General features: G+C 41.2%; 1 protein-coding gene across 8 annotated transcripts in view; it reads right to left on the bottom strand.

Annotated features, from left to right (window-relative positions):
- Positions 1 to 22,297, bottom strand: part of AGO3 (argonaute RISC catalytic component 3) — a 41,096-nt gene extending 18,799 nt beyond the window's left edge. For all 8 annotated transcript variants that reach the window (XM_055704613.1, XM_055704614.1, XM_055704616.1 and 5 more), the window contains exons 1-9: positions 22,020 to 22,297; positions 13,004 to 13,175; positions 8,504 to 8,624; positions 7,759 to 7,967; positions 6,476 to 6,612; positions 3,741 to 3,875; positions 1,431 to 1,518; positions 1,131 to 1,278; positions 713 to 832 (exon numbers count right to left, since the gene is read on the bottom strand). In XM_055704613.1, coding sequence (XP_055560588.1) covers positions 713 to 832; positions 1,131 to 1,278; positions 1,431 to 1,518; positions 3,741 to 3,875; positions 6,476 to 6,612; positions 7,759 to 7,967; positions 8,504 to 8,624; positions 13,004 to 13,175; positions 22,020 to 22,038 — 1,149 coding nt within the window. In that variant the 5' untranslated portion in view covers positions 22,039 to 22,297. The remainder of the gene's footprint in view (positions 1 to 712; positions 833 to 1,130; positions 1,279 to 1,430; positions 1,519 to 3,740; positions 3,876 to 6,475; positions 6,613 to 7,758; positions 7,968 to 8,503; positions 8,625 to 13,003; positions 13,176 to 22,019) is intronic.
- Between the last annotated feature and the right edge of the window lie 235 nt (positions 22,298 to 22,532).

The raw sequence follows: 22,532 nt of genomic DNA, 5'->3' as shown, positions 1-22,532 counted from the left end.
TGTACTAAAGCAAGCAGTCAAAACATCTCAAGTAGAAGACCGAGGTTCAGGGCACCTAGACTCCTTCTTCTACCCTGTTATAGATTCCTTGTATGATTCTCGATGCAAGTTGCTCCAGTTTCTACTTCATTTTAACAGGCACTGAAAATAGCAACGCTACCATCTTCAAACTATTAACAAAAAACAATGGGAAATTTTCAAGACCCAAGTCTTCAGTCTAGCTCATGATTTTCAAAGTATTCAGTATCACTACAAATATGTCCTATAATAATAACAACAATAAAAAAGAAGTATGGCTTTCAAACATCAATAGGAATCAGAAAAGTACCTAGAACAAAATCTTACTTTCATGAGTTTGGGTATTAAAATCCAAGTCCATTTCTCAAATTTTTTTTTTTAAAACCCTGAGGGTCCACTACAGTAAAACAGTGAACTATTAGTCCAGAGTAGTTCTGATACCTGCTTGGAATTAATTGTAAAGATTGTAACACACAAAAGCCCATACTGCTGGACTCACGCTATTGTTGCAAGTTATTTTAAATAAATACTGTTAAAAAAAAGTATTTTTTTGAATTAAAATCTATCAAGTTAAAGGGCTAGAAAGAAAGAATTAAAAGATTAGATTGGTCACAAAAAGTTTGTGTGTTAATGTAATCTAGTCCAGTGTTATTTAGTGAGCAGTATCACACCAAAGTGAAATTAAAGAACTAACCAATCTGCTTATTTCCTCCTGCCTATCTGGAGCAGATCTCGCTGTGGCCTTTATCATAGTTGATGTCTGATTGTCCGTTAGCTTCTTGATACACCGCTGGCCAGCTACAATATTACATACCTTAAAGGAAAATCAGAAGCGTCAATACACCATAGGAGTAATTAGAAACATCCCAACATACCGTGCACACACAATACTACGCTATCACTATAAAAAACACCCCCGGTGTGTTTAAGTAACCAGATATTCTTTCTCAGAGCTCTAAACTTTAAAGCACTAGATAGCCTTTAATGAGATAAAAGGAGAATGAACATGTAAATATGTAAACGTGGCTGTACTGCAAAGTCCACTGCATAACCTTTTGCGAAATGATACAGCCTACCGATAGCGAGCTGATTTATCAGATTAAGTTCCTTACTTCTAAAGGCAGGTAGGTGTGTTTCTGTTCTTGTCCCACTTGTAGGCAAGGAAGATGAGGGTATTTCAGCTGGAGGTTGTATTTCTCTCTGAAATACTGTGCTACTGTTCTCTCCACAGTCTGGCCATTTTCTAACTGCAAAGGAAAGCTGAAAAGACATACATTTTATTAATATGTACAGAAATCTTCATTGACAACTATCAACACCCCCCCCCCCCCCAATTAATAAAATATTAGGTCCTGTTACACATTCAGCGTTAAGTTATCACACAGTTTATGCTCTGACAAAAAGCATCTTACGTTTGATGACTTGCAGGTCTTCTTGTTACATTACAAACACGGTATTTCCTTCTCATCGTTCCACAGTGAGTGACTTCTACCTTTAGACCTGCATAAAAGTACCAAAACCCCACAATGTCATAACTACACAAAGATCTGCACAGGAGACACAAGGTTTCCTATAACAGAACATGTTCGAATCCAACAGCTTTGATCGTCAGTGTCAAACAGCACCACGTAAGAAATTATTCTCTGAAGATTTTCTTTCATTATAACTTGATTTCTGACTAATCAGGTTATTACCCTCAAGACCAAACCATAATGTGTAATATTTAATGTTCAATGTGATCTTAATTTCTTGTAGCAGTTTCATTTAACAGGCACGTGACTAACCTCAGACACAGATGGCTGTTTTCACCATATTCTTTTTTTCTCATTCTCAATGCTGTATACCTCTGAAAACCAGCAGTTCCAATATAATTAAAAAGGTAAACCCAGATCTCTACCTCATTGTTCATTTCCCACCCCCAGCTTTGTGCCCGCATTCAGCCTGTAATTTTAATTTCCCTGACCCAGTTTAACATTAGATTTTGAGCAGCTGAAGATCTTGTCTAAAAGCACCCAGCCTGTACACCAGAGGCTCACCAGACCTGACTCTCTATCCACAACAACGATAGCAACAATGGGAGCTTCAAGAGGCTTTCAGTGGCTCTTAACTGCGCAGGCACTGGCGGTACTGTATGTACAGAGCAAACTCAACATCTGCTGGAAGTACTGAGCTTATCACACAAGTGCTGCGTAGCATCGACATGCTGTTCTGTCTTTCCCCAGCCCCACAGAAGAGAAGGCAGTCGAAAACAGAGCCTTGGTACCCAAAAAGATTCAACCCACAGCCTACTAGCAAAGGCTTTTGAGAAAGGAGTTGGATGACTTGTCCTGTTGAATCCTGTGGATGGTGGACCACAGACTGAATCCCCCACACCCGATCAGGTCCCTAAGCACCAGACAGCAGATACTGTCTTTAGTTTACTAGGGACAGACATCCCAAAGAAGTGTCAACTGTACTTCATTGATTCCCAACAACACTAATTGCAACCTTAACATCAGTATTACTTAGAGGATGGTATAATCAAAAAATAAACTACCAGTGCCCCGATAGACCATTAAGAGAAAACACAAAGAAATAACTATGAATCACTGTGGCCAGGCAGAAAAGGGTTGTGAATACAGAAATATCTGGAACCCATTCACCGCTTTGTCATTAATCTGCAACGACACTACAGAAGGCACTACCCTCCCACAGAGCTGCTCACAGACTGCCAATTCTTCAGTGCAGGGTTTGTTTCACTATACGTGATCATATCTTGGCTGGAGTTCGCAGGTACTACAGTAGTAAACCCAAATACCGACAGCCAAGGTAACCTTTCGGTATCTTCTGACTATGGTAACAAAGTGTCTGAGGCATCCAAGATCAAGCAGAGACAGCTTTCCACTCTCCAGTTACCTGTCTTCCAGAATGAAGACTGATAGGTAGATGTGAAAAGGCGGCATGTTAGGACTACTACAAAATAACTCCTTTAAGCTTTTTTCCCCTAATGACTATTCTATGAACACATCTGTCCACGACTACAGTTCAAATTTATTTTTGCTATCCTGTATTTCAAGAAAGTCTAATCTTGCATCAATTAATGCAAGCATTTAAGAGCAAAGCTGAGCTCTTTCAAGGCTTCTCTCTCTGCAAATTAAGACTGGAAAGAAAGAATATGGGAAAACACAAGCAATGTAGCATATATGGAGTGAAACTACTCAAACCAGCAGCTTATGCAATTCCTTTGGAATGGAATTTGGCCTTCAGCTGCAAGTTAGCAAGTGGTATTTGTTTTTCCATAAGGCACTCAGTTATTACAAGTCACTGCAACAGCATACTTTCAAAGAATCAATGATGTTAGCTTTGAAATCAATTTTCACTTTGCCTCAGTGTTAAAACAGCGGGAGACCTACAGCATGACACCACGATGGCCTCAGTGACCCTTGCTTACAAAAGGTTAGTCATCCAGCAAGGCATCTTACCTCTGTCCAGGCCATAAACAACATACTTTCTCTTTCCCTCTTTAAGCCACTGGGAACACACTTCGTTTTTTATCTTTCATTTCTGTAGAGCTGCATTGTTTCATTCAGGACTAGAACTACAAACAGGGCATACTGAAATTCTCTTGGCAATTCCAGGGCCCTGCTGATGCATGCTAACCAGGAGGACTCCAGTTAAAAACCAGTCCCTTAGAATTAGCTTGGTTGCGTTACCTGGGACAGAACAGATACATTTCTACTCACCCTTTATCTCTTTGGTGAATTTTACCCGATGAGAATCAGTCAGAGGTCTTGGTTGTTCATCAATATTATGAATGTCAAGAACTTCACACATAAACTGAATTACAGGTTGTGCTTTGTAGAAGGCAGTGGCAGAAACTAAAAAGAGCAAAACATTAAGTGTAAAAAAACCCAAGTAAAAAATGTTGTGGAGCAGTATATAAATGAATGTATTTTAAAATTCCATGTAACCCTCAAGCAAATACTGTGCAGCACACTTTTTAAAAAAATAGATTAGCAAGCCTTGCAATAACTAAGTATACAAAAGCCAGCGTAGGGCCCAGTGACACATCAGCCCTCAGCACAGTCACCCTGCAACTACTTTGCATTTCGGTGTTTTGAAAGGGGGTTTCCCCAGATAATGTTTATTTCTAGAGAGCTGTAACGTTCCAGGGAGACATCCTTTAGACTCTGTATGGAGCTACAGAGACAGTATTAATCAATCTCTACTGAAGACGTTTTAACATGAAAACCTAGGATTATTCAATATGCAATATGGTTTTATCAGTCATGTGATCTGCTCAATTACTGAAATAATATTTGGTAGAAACATGAGCGCTATTTTGACTCTACGCAAATTCTGTTGGTGTAGTGGCAAGTACAACCCTTGATCTACCAAAATCTCGTACCCTCCCAGCATACTAATGACACAATTACATTAAGTGACAATATACTCTTATTAACCAGGACAGTTGGCTCACTCCACAGAAGGATGACCATAAACAATCTGCTTGATGAAGTTGCAACCGAAACAATATCTTTTAGTAACAAAGGTGAAGTGCCGTAGATATAGCTCAGACACAAGCAAACTACTCCATACATTTAAAACTTTAAATGGCAATAGAAAAGTAATAATTGATGAGCATTTTATTAGTTTTCCAGATCTTGTGTACCAAAACCACCATATCTCTGTGCTAATACAATGAAACATTCTTCAGACATGTGTCACTTCAGCAAGCTGCCAACTTCATATGACGCAGTCCGGCCAACACCTCCGGATGTCGATTACTGAATGAACACAAATAGCTGACACCCCCAGTGACTGGCAGCATGCAGTTCATCTCCCACAGCAACACAAGCGACAGAAAACCACAGATTTTTGCAGAGAACGTGGTACAAGTTCAACAACTAACCAAAAAATCAAGCAATAGGATTGGAACATAATCTTCACAGCCTCAAACCATGACAAAGCAATTGCTCCATAAACCACAGCTTACAAAGTAAGATTCACATTCACAGGAAGGACTGAAAAATTTCTACTGCCAGAGTTACTAGCACGCTTTCTAATGCCGATTAGAAAAACTTGTTTCATAGAAAGCAATGGTGCAGTACGTCATAAACTGATGTAAATTAACTACAGTTCAGGTAGCACAAGAGTATTATCTCAGCACCTAGCATATAGATACTAGTACTGGTTCTCTCTCAGACAGGTAAGATATTTACATTTTCAAACAACAGCTACACCATAACTGCTGTCTGAAAGGCAATTTTACAAGAACAAACTCGTCTCAAGTCATATAAGTGTCATCCACTATTTAGGTAGACAAGAACACATGGACTTGCAAATTTTCAGCATGAAAGCTTAGTATCATCTGCAACATTTTATTATTTCCAAGACAGATGCTAATCACAACCTCACTTAAGAGTGCTTAACCTAGTGCAAAAAAAGACAAGACTATTTACCACCTTGGCTTTATAAAGCATTTCAAACAGTGAGAACAGAATGTGAACTAAGAGAAAACTTCAGGCAGCACCTGCATCTCAAACACTGACAATTTTTCAATAGGGGTTTAACAACTAAAACAGAGTGCTTATAGAACCAGGGAGTCCAACACATGCACCAGCTGATCTCAGTTGCATTCATCTGGGACTTAATAAATAGTGGTACAAAGCAGATCTGATTTTGCATAAGAAAGCCCATCTCAATTAGCCCTATTCACAAAAGTGTTTGTGACATATTTTTACAGAGTTTTCTTGGAAGTACTGAATAACATCCGCTGTGGACAGCTGCATGGAGACACACCTTAAGCAATTTGCCTCTATCACTACGGATGTAACAAGCTATGCTAGGCTTTTCCTTCCTATATAGGATTTTTTTTTTCAATATGGCAGGTAAATTTCTGCCCAAACACTGACATGATGACAAATCCAGAAAAACCTAGGACTTCTAGGTAGCCTTTGCCATATAGGTCTGGTCTGAACTGGCTGAACAGGAAGCCAATGTATGCATACATACACTTCGTTATTACAATCACACTCTCCTATTATCATCACAACTTTTGCAGTAGGTTGACTTCACAGTTAATGTTGTTTTTCATAAGGATATTACAAGAGACAACTACTAAATCTTCAAACTGAGAAATGAGACGCAAGTATTTTTCAGCTGAAAACCCCTTGCATGCAACACAAAGTTAACACAAACACAAAAACCCAAAAGAAAGTAGTCTTATTCTGATATAAATGCCAGCAAAATACCCTCAAGCTACTTTGACTCTTCTTAATTCATATTGTAAATAATAAAATCAGTGCAGAAGACTGCTTCTGGTTACTAAATCCCTCTGCACAGATGACACCAAAAGTTATCACCACACAGAAACATGGTACCACAAACAAACAAAATGACCGAATGGCAAGGTCACTTTTATTCTTAGAGGAATGTTTGGTATTATCTTTATTGTTAACCCTGAATCCCAACTTACCATCGATATTGAGCATCATCTTCCACATGGCAGGCCGAACAGACTGATGGAATCCAAACCAGACCTCCCTACCCCCACCCAAGGGGTGATCATATCCTTCTGGAGCTGAGAAAAAGGAGCGGCCCACAGGGGTATACCTAGTGGAAAAGATGACCACACATTTATGCTATTGCTTTCCACACAAAAAATTCTATAATAAAGACAATAACAGAGCGTTATTATTTTTTGGAATGTTGTGCACCTGGAATCTGTGCCTAGAACCAAGTTTAAACAGTACACTCTGAATGCCTCTGTCCCCATTGCAGTGTTTTCAAATTTAGACAAAACATTTACACAAATTTCACATTTTAGCAACCACTTTCAGTTTCTACAACAAATCAAGAACCCTTTCTTATCTTCCACATCAAGCAAGTATAATCTCCATCACAGCAGATTTGGTACAACAGCATTGTATATACTGGACTGACCTTCAAATATCATTTTGCATGTTTTCCTAGGGAACGTTTGAACACAACGTACACTGAGAGAAGTAATAACTATGGTGGAAACAAAGAACTAGAGAAATTCACATTTCTCAGGCAGAAAACAACTGCTCATGAACATCCACACCTCCTCACATTTGTAATGGACAGGCATTAGTACAGTAGTTAACATCTTTCATGCTTCCTTAGGATCCAGGGTAGCTGAGGAACACGGGCTTCCATAAAAAAAATAAAGCTTGTGGTTTTAAGTCCATTACACCCAATGAAAAACTGTAGGGCAAAACCATTCTGCTGTCTAAAGCCAGCACTCAAACTTTAAAAGCAACTTTCATTGACCAAATAAAGAAAAAATAATTTGGTTTCTTCTGTTTCAGGGTTCTGAGATAAACAATAGACTTTATTAGGACAGTTATCTAGTACCCATCAATGAGTGAAAAAGGCCCGTGCTTTTAGACTGTCACTGCTGCCAAGTGCATGAGACTTGGCTCAACTTGAGCCGAAAACATGAAAGCAGTGCTACAGCATACTACAATCTCTCAATATTTCAATTAAGGCCTATTATACATGTCTGCTGTTTCTTGGTCTTTTCAAAGAAATCCATCACCTGCTCTGAAGTTTAAATGGCTACAGAAATACACACTTGTACGTAATTAGCTTCAGTCTCCCCAGTTCAGCTAACCAGCTGTGCTGCCTAAGGGGAATGATCATTTTTTTCTTTTCACCTGTGAAGAAACAGGGATGAAGGTCTCCCAGTGGGGATACTTCAGGTAAAGACAGACTGCAGGAAGACAGTGAACCTACTTCATGGAGGGTAGGTGTCGTAGCACCACATCGACAGCGTGAACAGGGTTAGTGCTGATAGGTTTGTCTAGTTCCAGCGGCTCAGGCAAGGTTCTTCCCGTCAAAACTTCATGCAGCAAGTGCCAGCTCACCCGAGAAACAAACTTTATTGACACTTTGAAGGGACGATCTTTTCCACCTTCTCCCGGCAATGTCACATCCAAATCCACCTGGGTGGAGGAAGGAGAGAAAAAAACAAAACAGCAGCTGTTTAATCTCAAGTCTGGTAGCCTTGAATTCCCACTCCTTCCCATAACTGGGCCAGAGCCTCACAACACATTTGCTAAAAGTACATTATCAAATGCACAAAATAAAGAGAACTGGGTCCTCACCAAGCAGAAGAGGATCACGTAACTTTTTGCCATCTTGAACCAGAAAACTCTTCATTCCAGAGAAACTCTGGTTTGATATTTTAATAGTACTTCACTGTAAGATGATGTATTACCGTGTGTAGAACTGAGTATTTAATAGATTCTGCTGTAGAAACAGGCTACCAAATTCTAGGGGAGGTTCCAAATGCAACTATTACATGCACATTTACATACACTGGAACTTGTGAAAATACATTGGAGGGACCCTACTTCAATATGGATGCTGTAAGATACTTTTTCTCAACTCAGTAGTATCAGAAGTAGGGCTTGTTTCTTTTTCTTCCCTATGAAGCCATTGCAACTATAATTTTTTTATTTTTTCCCAGTTATCTTACCCCAGTAGTGGCCACAGGAAGCGGATTGGCTGTATAGAGGCTTCTTTTCCCATCATAAACCGGTCTACGGTCCCCAAATATTGTCACTTTAAAATGCTGCACCATTGAGTCCACCACCTCCCTAGAAAAGTTGATATTTACATTGAAGATGTTTTCAAAGAAGTATCAGACTGGAACTGGCTCCCACACCCCCTGCGTTTTGCTGAAATAGTTTCAACAAACATATTACTGAACTATAGAACACCCAAGTGATGTTCCAAAAAGGTGCTCCACATAATTCAACTAAAATAATAGATAAATACTGAAGAATAAAATCACTACCAACACAAATGCTTGAATACTGGAAAATATTGTTACTATAATGATTTCAGAAAGCCCTAGAGATGACCAAGACCTTTGGATAACCTTTTCCATAGAAAACAAGTACACACTTACCTTGGAAGACACCCACAAGCTAGTATTATGAAAAATGAGTACAAATGCCCAACTGAAAGCTATGCCAGTACCAAGTAATGTTCATCTGCTCTTCAATTAACAAGAGTTTTGAATTTTGCCTACACTGTATATAGAAGAGTATATACCCTAACAAAAAAGTCTTCTCTAAGTCCTTAATAATCTGGGTTTTTCCCAACAGCCTGATGAAATTTGCACACATTCTCCTTTGTTATAACTTGATGGCAATAAAGAAAATAGTAACCTCATACTAGCGCTGAAATTACACTTTAAAAAAACACCATGAAATTTTCATCTTATATAAATAAGGCTTCTTGATACAAGTAGTAGATAGATCAGATCCAAAGAAGCTTTTGCAATACCTCACATTTGAATTCTTTGGGGATTATTTGTGTTTCAGAGGCACAACAACTGTACCTTACTTGATACATCATTAATTCCCTTATTCTACAGGAACAAAACACTCTTCTTAAGCATATGCAAGCTAGCATCCTCTCAAAGCAAAAGCTTACTAGTATACTGTTTTCTAACCAGGCAATATTAACCTAAAGCCATTTTTGCTGGAAGACAATAAATAATGTCTTCCTCTTCAAGTAAAATTAGCAGCAGTACTTTCACTTCTCAGCTGGGACTAGGGGAAAGGGAAAAGAAATTCTCCATTTCACAGTTCTCTGTGTCACTAAACTCTCAGAATCCAAGTTCTCTCACTGGCTAAAAGCACACTAATATACTCAAGCAACTTCAAAATATCTACTTAGTACTCAGCTGCGCTCCTGCACAAGTCTACTTTATCTGACTGCCCCATTCTGCACTGATGCGCTGCTCCCTCACAACACTACGCACAGGGATCAGTGCACAAAACCTGTTTCCTAAGTGCCAGCTTCTTGTCACATAACCTGTGACAAAAGCAGAGGGATAAAAGTTAGTGATGAAGAGTAGGAGCAAGAGGGAGAAAGCAAGAGGCTGTGTAACGCCAAACTCCCACACTAGAGCTCTCAGCTGTAGCTCTGCTTCAAAGCAAAGCACCATTTACCTTCTGCTTTCCAGTTCACAACACAGCGGAAACACGGGTAAAGGACATCGTGATAAAGGAAAGTGAAAAGGAAACAGAAGACACTCTAGGTTTTAAAGCCTCCCTCCAGCTAACAAAGGTGCAGGTGAATTTTAAAAAAGCAGCAACTATTCAGGAACTAAACCCCCTATTTATTCCAAATAAAAGCATGCAGACAGGATGTTCGTCAGAAACTATTTCAGCAGAGCTGAGTCTATGTAAATCCACTGGCAACTTAGAAATAACTTAGAGCATGCGAGAGGGAAAAAATGTATTTCTAAGGGAAATTCTTCAAAGCAGGTATTTCAGTATACTAATTTTGATTTAGACTTATGAAAGCCATTCTTCTCTGCATAATCCAGAGCACACTATCTAAAGTAATTTAGTCAGCAGATACTAGGTCATTTTCTTTTAATGGGGCTCATTTATACAAGCTCTTGCAGTTTTTAACTAACATCTGCCACATTTTTACACACATGAAAGTTGGTAGTTAGTAATTTTAAATAACCAATTTCAGTTTCCTACTTTGAAAAAAACAGTAAGCATGCTAGACTTACCCTCAGCTTTTAAACTACAGCTTATATTAGAATTCATAATTTACATTTTTTCGAATTTGCTGTCAAATTTCAATACAAACTTTGGTCTTTCATTTGAAAATATTTGACTACTAAAGCAACTTGTTTAGGTTTGCTGCCTGCGTTCAACTGGTCTTCTCAGTTTACCTTGACAAAACCCAGACAACTGCTTCTAGCAGTTGGTAACACGATAAAGAAAAGCCAGACAATGTTTTTACTGGTAGAGTAGAAAGCTGATGAGCTTCTGGACAAAGTTACATATGCATCTGAACTACACCTATACTACAACAACTACATTTATGAATGAGTAACCTCCAAAAGCACTTCAAATTAACTCCAGTCTATAAAAAGCACTTCTGGGAAACAATCAACGCTCACACAAACTAACAAAAGTCAAAAGCAACAGTTAGATAATATGAGACCTGCAGAGTGTATGAAAAGTTGTATCAGCTGCAAACATGCTCTTCAGGAAATCATTACTTAGGTAAACAAAAATATTGACCATGTCACACAAAGGTAACTTTATAAACTCAAACCAAATGTTTTTGCCTCTCTCCACGTGAACTGAAAACTGCAAAGATACAGCATTTATCTAGAGCATAACCAACTAAAACAAGCTGTGAGACACACCAATTTTGGTTTTCAAAGGAAGCTGGAAATTACCCTACCAACAGGACCACAAAAGGGATTTATTTTTTTTTCTTGTAAATTTTAACCAAAATTTAGTTGCTATTTTTAAAACAGCTTATTTCAAATGCACGATTTCCAAACATCTGTAGTTTCTCCCACTGTTGTGGAAACAACTCACAACACAGAATCACAGACTGTCACTGCTGGACAAACCAGAGTTCTTACAGCTTTGTCTCCCTTAGTCTATTTTAACCAAGCATTGCCATACAGCAACAACAAAAAAAAAGAGTGGTTTTAGTCAACACATTTGAAGTGAAATTACATTTATCTTCATTACAAGATCACACTAGAAAAGAATCAGACATACAAACCAAGTCAGTTTAGAGCAGCTTATTTCTCCTTGTGTGCCTATGAGCACAGCTTCACAAGCATTCCTCATTTAACAATATGGTAGTAAATTAACCTTTCATAACAGTAAGATTATATTAAATATTCACACAGAACTATTATATCCCAATTTTAGCAATTTATTAATTTCCTTTTAATTAATACTTAACAGAGGTATTTATAAAGCCTTTGTAACAGCAGTATGCAACTAGCAGGGAGGGAAAAAATCACTAGTCAGAATCAGGCCTTAGCAATATGTTATTGTTAAAATGTAAAAAAACAGAATTGCAGATGAAAGAGGAAATAATTGCTTTTCAGCTACCCTGAACTTTAACTGATGAAACAATTTCACAAGAAACTAACACGTAACTCCTCTCAAAAAAATTATTCAGCGCAGAGAAGAAATACAGGAAATACAAAATGTTGTAATCTTTAAAAAGCAAAAATTACAGCTTTACTATCACATTTTCAGTTAACCGCTCTTTCTTTGGAGGCTCCTCTGGCTCCCAAAATGTATGAGGTTTCAGACAAAATACATATCTAAAAAGCTGTACTAGGAATCTGTTAAGGCTGAAGAGGACAGCTCTCAATATGTACCGTTTGCTGGATCACTAAATGAACAGGGATACAGAACATGAACATATTCCCTGCATTTAACCAGAAATTTAGCAAAAGTAGTCTAGCAAGGGATTTAACTGACCCTAATACATAGCAGACATGAAAATACGATGGGATACAATGTGCTATATAGCAATAGAGAAAGGACACAGGTGGAGCTCAAGAGAAGTCTAACCATTTCAAAGATACTAAGCTGATTGCATGAAATGTCTATTAACAAGGGGGAAAACAGTTTGTGTGCAGTGCTTTCATACCACTACCCCTAATGGAAGCTTCCCAGCTGAAGGCTGTCTCCTCCTACACCTACAGCAATGGCTTTTAGTCAGTAGCTTCTGACCACAGTACCCCAGTGAATTAAACAGGGGAACCTTCAGATTAATCAATGCTGAAATGTACCTCAATATCAACTCGGGGTAAGAACACCCATGGGAACAGATTCCTGCTACCTCACATGATTCCACACCGCAACCAAAACCAGTAACTGCCTATAGCTATACCATATTTATGTTGCCCTGAAGAATGGGGGTTGATGCCAAACAGCTCACAAACTACTGTGACCACCAGTGGTTGCCCCACTTCACAGCATGTGGTCACAACCAAACTGAAGAGAACCTGGAAAAGGCTCTGCATCCATCTCTCAGATGTTTGTGAGAATTTGCACACAGGTCTCCATAGCATAAAACTCAGATTTTAAGATACATAGAGACTAGATTTACTCCAGTAGGTCCCACTTCCTTAAAAATTTCAGTATCAGTGTAATTTACAACACAACTTTCACCTTCTTACCTGTTCACCCTCCGAGGACACTTATCTGGTTTGATATCCACCTCATAGAGGTAGACATCAATCTTTGGGATTTCAACTTGGAAGCAGTTGGCCAGCAGTTTAATGGGTTTGCCCATGGTGCCATAGCCAGGACGTCTGGGCACCATGAGTAGGGGCTGTGCCCCGACGGGTCCTGTGAAAGAAAAAAATGTCACAGATTAGAAGATAAGCACAACAGACAAGCTGTGTTGCAAAGGCACTACTTGCTTCTGTTTCAGCAGTTTAAAAATACATAAGGCTCCTTGCATTTGCAGGTACATGTACTTGCCTCCAATTGAGACTTACTAATGCACCCCCTTTTTTTCAGTCTCAGGCAATTCCCTGAACCAACTAGAGGACGAGCAGGCAGGCAGCAGAGCCAGCAGACTGGAGGAAGGGTAAGCTAGCTGTACCGAACAGCACACATCAAACAGCGCGCTAACCTGTTAAATTCCAAACTAACACTTGCCCATTTTCCCTCCTTGAGCCTCCACCCACATCTGAACTGTTCTCTTACACATGAGTTTCAGCTTCTGCAATCGGCATGGGTGCTCTTCCTTGTAAGAATTCACTATCATGCAAAGTCTGTCTGCTGTTAAAGCACAAGCTTCGCAAGTCTTTTCTGAACACCCTAGTAATAACAAAGTTGCTGCAAAACCAAAAATACCGAAGCAGTTCTGGATTGATGCATGTTGTTTGCGACAAACTCTTAATTTCATTGCCATTACTAGAAGACAGATTACTCTTGAATTTTGCTGGCTGAAAATGGATGAAGAGTAAAACTACTACCTCCTGTGTAACCGCACCGGTAAAGCCAAGTGGCCAGAAGAGGAAAAACTCAACTTAGGACACAAGATTGTAAAACTCTTATTTACTTATACATTAGAGAGGAATATGCATAGCTGCTCAAAGAAACCATCAAAATCCACAATAAGAGATGGGTATTCTGAAAGTCAGCTATTATCCATCTAGTAAAATACGTTACGTTACATTCTCACTTCTTATCTATTTATTTTGCATCACTTAGATGAGAATCCTCAGCTCAAGATCTGGGTTATTCATGCCTTACAAAACCAAACACAGTAGTAAACACAGTCCACTTTCAAGAATTTCTACTGGCATTTCCACTAAAAAACATCTCTTCCCCGTCAAGAAACAAAAACAAACCCAAAATGCTTTGTAGACCAAGTTTTAAAAAATTACTCATCGTACAAATGTCATGATTTACAGAGCATTTGATGAAGTTAAAAGTTTCCCCCCCCCCCTACTCCTACTCAGTGACGCAGATAGCAATTCCAGCCCACTCATTTTCATAGAAGAGTTAAAATGTCAAGTGCTGGTAAAAACATCTTATTTGCCTTTTGATTAATCTCTACCATTCCTGGAAAAAATCACGTTACCTTGAAGGAAACCCTGTACCAAGTAAGAACAGGTGAACATCAAAGCTAAGTTTCACTGTAACATTTGTCTGGCTCTACACAGAAACCTACCAAAAAATTCTGAGTGGGCTTGGCTTCGAGCCATGAAACAAACACATAAACCAAGAACCATCATTTAAAACACCCTCACAGACTCAGCTCATGCAAAACTTGTTCCAAGCATCTGTTCTCTTCAACTTTTTCTTCATTTTAATACTGTCACACAAGTAAAAGCAACTCTACAATTTACTCCAGATATATTTTCAAATATAAGCATATGCAAAAAATTACTACTAAACATCTGAGTGACACAAATGACTCAACAGCTTATTTTAATATTACAAAGACATACATGCCATAGCTTGTATTTAGTTCATATCTGTAGGAAATGCTAAAAAACCCTGCTGAAATAAAGATAACATTAAAAAGATTGCTATAGTCTGGGCTGCCCTGTCTCCCCCCACCCCGATTGTTAAAAATCACGTAAAATGTGAAAACGGTTGCTAAAATCTGCCAGCACAGAAGCAACAGTGTGAAGCCAACCTTCATGAACCTTACATGAAGAAGTTGAAGTCCATGAACAGGGACATACGGCATGGCTGAAACCTTTGCCTCCATCTCCTCTAGAAAACTCCACCAAGTTGAACTTTTTAACTAAGCAATCAGCTGCTGGAGAAGAAATAAACCTCTTTGCAGGAATGCTGTCCTGTTGTTTACCCCTTTGCTTAGATTAGCGGAATCCTAGAGATGAACCGCACAGGGGCAAAAAGTTGAAACTGAGAAATGACGTTCGGTTACTAATACGAGGCAGGGTGCGCTTCAAAATCCTGGGGCATAAAATAAATGCTCTGCTCAAAGCCAAGTATGCAAGCAGGCCTCCAACCTCTGCTCCTTGGAAAAGTGCTGAACAAAACAAGAAAATACCAGTTGTTAAGACAAAGGCTTTCTTTAGCCTCACTCGTTCAGCCGTACCACACACGGCTCCGCAGGGAACAGCTTGCTCTGGCAGCAGTTAGAACACAGATTTTGGCAAATGGGAATTAAGCAACCAATAAATGAATGAGAAGTGCAGGTCTACACACTATTCAGGAACGATTTTTAAAAATGCAGCTGATTTTGTTACCATTTTGTGCGATACACATGCTCTCTTGGACAAGTTAACCTGAAAACATGAGTATGTCCTAACTCAATCCTGCTACCACCGTCCAAATACACTAGCACCCACTCGGAGTATCCTGCTTTCAAAATACACTAAACAGCCAGATTGCACGTTGTTAAAGTCTGTGTCACCGACTTCAAACCTGTGACTCAAACCCCAATAAAACATAAATAACAAGCGACGCTCTCTGAGGACAGCTACTGCTCCCGTATCATATCAGTGACTCACCCAACCTCATGCCTAAGTCCTGTGTCAAGCTAATGGAAATAAACACACAAACCCAAAGTACTCAAAGTAGTATTCTTCTGAACAGCACAAAGTGCCTATAGTTGGCAGGCTGATTCCTCCGTGTTATTTAACCATTGCAAAACCAAAGTGTTAAAGTTTCAAAGAAAACCTTTGCCGAAGCATTACCGCAGCAGGGGGGGACGTGCCAGCTCCCAGTGTCCCAGAAGAGCAGCTCTGCACTGAACAGTTGCCCTCAAGTTTTAAAGGAGAAACTTTTTTGTTTTTAAAAATTTATTATTACTCTGCCATCAGAGCATCTGATATGTACACATGCCTAGCAAGTTCTTAAAAATCCAAGAAAAAACCCCCCAACAAACCAAGTCTGTTTAGCATGCCAGAAGAGTACCCAAGTCATAAAACCAGTTAAGGAAAGTCTCCAGCGCTGACAGGCATCTGGTCCACAGCACAGAACAACGAATACACAAACAGAACTAAACCTGGCACTTCAGACAGGTTGTTGGACGGCTTTTATGCAGCATGAGAGTACATTTCAAGAAGATACAAGATCCATCACTAAATAACTTGAACCTTCCAACGTACTCATCAGAAAACCTACAGGAAAAACCAGCAGAGAAACTATTTAATTAAGTATTTAAATCAGTAATAACACCAGGTAGGAAAAAATAATCTCTTCAGGACCCAAAGGTGTATCAATTTATAGATTACCATTCATTGCATTTGCTGAAGTCATTTATGAACATCCTTCAGCAACGTTGGAAGGTTTTTCTCACGAGTGAATGCTCAATAAACAAGTAGGAGCAAAAGCTCTTATAATCTTGTCTGCAAAACAGCCAAATACTACACCCAGAAAGTTCTATCTACCACATTTTTGTACAGCAGCACACAAAGACCATGGCTGGCTCCCTACCAGTCTAGAAGGAAGTATCTTGAATCCCCATTGCATTTCCCAGGGGATTTACACTGGTGTTTCCCACGGGCACATACAGGACATCACTGTGCGACCTGTGCCCACCGCGCTGTGCTGGGTAACGTGCCCAATAACCTCCGTCCCATAATGATGTAGATTGCTGATGAGACGGAAGATATTTTGAAGAGCTTTGTTCATATGTACTCTAGTATCTCAACAAAATCCAGAAAGAGATGGAAAAGAGAACTGCCACTTTTAGAGGGCTTAATGGAGAAAATAGTATTTCAAAATGTTTTTGAAAAATCGCTAACATAGAGTAAGTGTATTGTTTATGAAATACACTCTGAAGAAAAAGCTCATAACCATACTGCTTTTTCAAAGAGCTAATGTTTGGAGTATCATTAAAAATACGTGGACAAGGAAATTAATTTCAAGTGTGATTCCACGGCACCTCTGCTAACAGAACCATTTACTCCAACAGAACTTGAAAGCAGTGAAGATTTGCAGTTGTCACTATTCAGATCCACAATTCGAAAATTCCCATTTCAGTCAGATCATATTCCAAACCAATATGTTAGTCCCTCTAATGGTTTAAATGAGCTCTGAATCAGAAACTTTTCTTCCATGGAATTATAGATGTTATAATAAAGATTAAGCACAACAAAAAATGACTGCAATTTCTATGGCAATACAGCCAGCAGTATAGAACACATCTGGCGTGCATCCAAAACACAGGCTTGAATCTACCTAGCAACAAAACGAAGCCCTAATCGGAATAATGCCTGAACAGAAAGAGCAGAAGCACAGAAACCTTGAAATACTTTCAGCAAACCATTTAAAGAACATTGAAGCTTTTGGCATGCAGAAGTGTTTTACTGCATGAAGCAAAATACTGATTTGTAGCAAGATGCTAATTGAAAATACAGATTTCCTTACACAATCCTTTCCTTACATAGTACCATGCTTCCAGCAAAAAAATATCCTTTTTCCTACTGTTGCTTCAGCATTATAGAACAAAAAAAAAAAAATCACAGATGATTACTTAACAGTTTTGTTTATAAAATGGTTCTAAATCTCTAATTAAATGGGTGACTGAACAGCCTTAAACAGATGATAGAGGACTTAGCAGGTAAAATATTACTTAAACCGTGGCTCAGTAACACAAGGCAGATTTGGCTAACAGATCCTATCCTCAGGCTGGAGTCTGCACCTGGGAGAAAGCTCTCCATGGTGCTTTCCACGGGGGGAAGATTCCCTTTCAGAGGGCCCCTGGCCTCTGCCTGGACTCAGAGGCCCAGCCTGTGGAACTCAAAGAAAAGCCTATCACTATCAAAAATTAAGTTAATTCTACATATATAAAGAATAAAGATAGGGAAGATTATAATTACATGTTGGTTCCAATAACTAAGCTCTGCTCTTATGCTAGAAATCATGGATTGTCTTATTTCTGTAGCTGCAGCCTCGCTGGGTGGCATTACATTATTTATGAGTAATGCAATCCACGTTTTCTTAACATTCCTGCTCACAATTTAGGCTTTCCCCCCCCCACACCCCCCAAGGTTTCAGATAATAGCTCATGTTAAAACTCATCAAAAGCCAACATTTTGATGCCACACTCGGCGATAGCCAACTGTGCAAGTAAATACTAGTGCGCTAACTTGTTCTATCCTAACAAAGTTACAAAAAAAGACAGTGAAGTGTTCTGGAAGCATTTACAAGATAATAAATGCCTCTAAACCATTAAACCCAATATCTAATCATAAAGAACTTCACTCCCCAAAAAGCAGCTTATATGCACGTTGTAAGGTTAACACCTATAACAACTCCAGGAGAAGAGAACTTGACAGCCCCCACGCACCAAGACATTTCCCTCGAAGGTATTTCCACAGACCAAAATTAGGAAGGTAAACTGACTTAGTGCTGTGTGTAGATATACCATGTTTTGCCACCAAAAGAAACCTTTACCAGCATGTACTTGCACTTACACTAAAAAAAAAACACTTTCCAAGAAAGTACATGATTTTTAACACACATCTTTATTACCCTGCTTTCACACTTACTATTTTGAAAATTAGGTTAATTCCTTCTCCATACTCACTAACTTTGAACTGCTGCAATGGAGCATGAAACACACTGCCCATCTACCTGCTCTTTAGGTTTCAAATTCAAGACACAAGCAGCTCCCTTTTTTCCAATTTACTGCCTGGAAAACATCTAAGAGCAGAACACCAAGATCTGAGACACACAGTCATATTACTGAATTTAGAACCACATGACCAGAAAGTTCCTTGCAGAATAAAATACAATTTTAACAGTTACTTTAAACATAATACTAAGATTTACGTTACATCCTAACAAGTTTTGCATGTAAGCAAAATAAAAAGTAGCAATAAATTCACAACAGATCTCACTGTTTTGAGAACAATGCATTAGAGCACAAAGAAATTAAATACTGTGAAGAACATGAACAAAACTGATTGGTATCCAACTATAAACTTTAATTAAGAGGTAAATGCTTTGCATGACAGTCTGGTTACAGAGTCTAGCCTAATGAGAGAGAAAAATTCCTTCAGTTATCAAGATATCTCTGACTACTTGGCAAGTCACCCTGCTTGCTGCTACTTCTTGCTCTAAATTCAACACAAGTCTCAGGACCATCAGCTGAATTTTCACATTATCCAGTAAAACTGCAAAACATCAATTGCAGGCTGGCTTCAGCTCTTTGCTGTAGCAGTCAGCTGGAGTTAGATACAGTAGGAAACTGTGGTTCAATTAGAGTATTGTTTAAACACATACCAGATGTGTCGAAAGGCAGATAAGCCGTATATTCCTGTCACTTCTTTTAATTCCTACAGGAAATTAGCTCAAGGAATATCCCGACACTAAGGAAGTAAAGCTACCAGGATGAAACAATTTGTAAAGCTCATATTATGAGTCAAACGGCTTCCACTGCAACTCCATAGAAAAACTTCCATTGTATCTCACATCACACGCACTCTGGAGTAGAATAACTTTTGAAGGCACCTATGATTCATTCCTCTTCCCTCCTCTACCCACCCACAAAACTGTAACTTTTAATGGTCCTCCCAAATTACTTCTCTTAACACAGAAAGACAAAAAGTGAATTCTCAGCATTTAAACTGCCCAAAGTTTGTGTAGAAAAGCAAAGAGAAGATTAAAGATGTCCATAGTGCTTCATTAAAAACATACCATACTAGAGCGAAAAAACCCACAACAATTTCACACTTTTTTTAAAAACAAAAAGCTTTGAACTTTGAAGGAACAATTTATGAAATGCAAATGAAGACATACATAGCACTCTGATTTGACTCAATCATACCACAGAGGATCCCTGGTTCCACGGTAGCACTGGTTTAATACACCTGCCTTTTGGAAGTTTACTTACCACTCTCCAGGTGGAAGCATGATGCATGACACTGAATTCCATCTGTTCCCAAGAGCTGCTTTTATTTTGCTTCACCTTTACACAGTGAGCATTTTCTTTCTATTCCTCAGTTTACTTCATTTCCCCATAGCCTGGACACTGAATAGCCAGCTTCACGTCCTTTAAACTACATCCTACTTTAAACTGTGTTCAAACTAGATGAGCTAGAAAAGGCATACTTTCTAGATTCCCTAGGCTAACCCTATCACACAAATAGGAACATACCTACAGCACTGCTTCACTGAGATGTGCTGGCACGCGCTTCCATACTTTACTCCAGCTATACTCACAACTATCTTTGTTCCCCCCTCTCTCTTAGTCTATCTCATCCATATTTTCCCCTCACACACACAAAAGGAAGCACACCTTGATGTCCTTCTCCCTTTTATGACAGAACTTTAACCCTTCTTTGCTCAGTCGAGGATGGTTTGTGTCCTCCTGTACCAATCCTGATGTCTGATGGCCAGAAGGTTCCCTGAAACACGGGATGTTAACAACGCGCTTCATGCTATCCTCAATACACAGCAGACAGAAAGAAACATCCGTCACGCTGAACACGGTGCTGAGTGGGCTGAGCCCATCAGGAGCACTGTCTGAGAGCACGCTCTGCTCAAATCTAACATATTGTAGCCTAACAACAGGTAAACTCGCACCAAAGAAAAACTAAAAGGCTTACGGGCTACTCTCGCAAATCTATTTTTTATCATAAGACAACTAGACTTGTACCAGGTTGTAAGCGAAGTTTATTTTACACATCCAGTTTACAACCATCTGAAATCCACCAGATCGCTAAAAGACTTCCAACTCCATCACACACCTCATTAAGCAAGGACAATAGCTTAGGTGGCAAGTTTTTCCAGCCGAATCCATCATTCTCTTGAATCTCCACAGAAGTTACAAAGGTATCTATGCATGAAGAGATGAAAATGCATGTTTCGCATTGACCCTTCAGCCTCCCACTCAGATTTCCACTAGCTGTGGCACCTCTGGAAACAACAGAAATGGAAATCCAAGTGGCTTTTGACGTTCTCTTTGACATCCAGCTCCATCACGAACTGCTGGTGAAGCGCTGCCCAAATCTGAACTCTCCTGCCACTTCTCCACGAGCCTTGAAGCTGAACTTATTTCTCCAACTCCCCAACAACATTTTAAACACAAAGCTCATCACAACTAAGCATGTGCTTCGCACAGAAAAGGATCAAACGACCGAAAGCAAAACCGTAAGGCTCCGGGGGGAGGCTGTAGCGGCGCAGGGCTCCCCAAGGCGGGGGGATGAGCCTTAAATTCCAGCGTCCAGCGGCACAAAGGGGAACCCCCCCGCGCTGGCCTGGCAGAAGGTGCCGCAGGGAGCCCGGTGGGTGCAGGCACGCTCGCCAGGCGGTGCCTCGGAGGCAGCACCGCCGCTACAGCATTATGCAAGCCGGCCTGCAGCCGCTGCCGGGGAAACACCAGTTATGAAATGCAACCAAAAAAATTCCTCCTCAGCTACGTCGGGCACCGGGCGGCAGAGCGGGACGCGGTGCTGGGCGCCCCCCCTTTACAGAAGCGCTAACAGAAGAGATCCCGCGGCTCCCCCCTCGCCGGCGGGGCTGAGCTCCCCGCCCGCCGCCCCCCGCGGCCCCACGGCTGCGGCCCGGCCCGGCGCTGCCCTGCGGCGCACGGCCCGGGGCGGTGGGGAGCCCCCGCTCGGCCAGGCGTCGGCGGGCGGCAGCGCGGGGCAGGGCCGGCCGCCTCACCCCGCCGGCTCGGTATCCCCCGCCCCCCCCCCTGCGGCCCGGTCCGCGGCCGAGCCCCGCCAGCCCGCCCCGCCGCGCACCCACCTGCGCTGCCGATTTCCATTCATGGAGCTGGGCGCAGCCGCTGGGGGCTGCGGGCTCCGCCGCGGAGCCGGGCCCGGTGGCCGGCTCGGGGCTCCCCTGGGCTGCGGCTGGGCGGCGGCCCGCCCCGCTCCCCGCAGGCCCCGGCGCGGCGCCTCGGCCGCCCGGAGCTCCCGTCCCCTCAGGCGGCGGCGGCGGCGCGCGGCGAGCGGAGCCCCCCGGGCGGAAGTTGCGTGGCCGCCCGCAGCCCCGGCTCGCGCTGCCGCTCTGCCCCGCCGCGCGCGCGCGCGCGCCACCCCCCCCTTCCCTAAACCGCCGGAAGTCCCGCCTCCGCACGCCGGGCCGCGCGCCCTTTCCGGGGGCGGTGCTTCCGGGCGCCGGGGACGCGCGGGAAGGAGGCGGGGCCGGAAATAGCAGCGGGTGCGCGGTTGCTGGGCGACGGAGCGCGGGCGGGAAAGGCGGCGGGAGCGGCTGGAGCCACCTCAGGGCCGGGACAACCCCGGGGCCGGGGCCGGG

The sequence above is a fragment of the Falco cherrug genome, chromosome 3 (genome assembly GCF_023634085.1).
Source record: "Falco cherrug isolate bFalChe1 chromosome 3, bFalChe1.pri, whole genome shotgun sequence".
Lineage (NCBI taxonomy): Eukaryota > Metazoa > Chordata > Aves > Falconiformes > Falconidae > Falco > Falco cherrug.
This window is presented reverse-complemented; position numbering and strand designations above follow the sequence as displayed.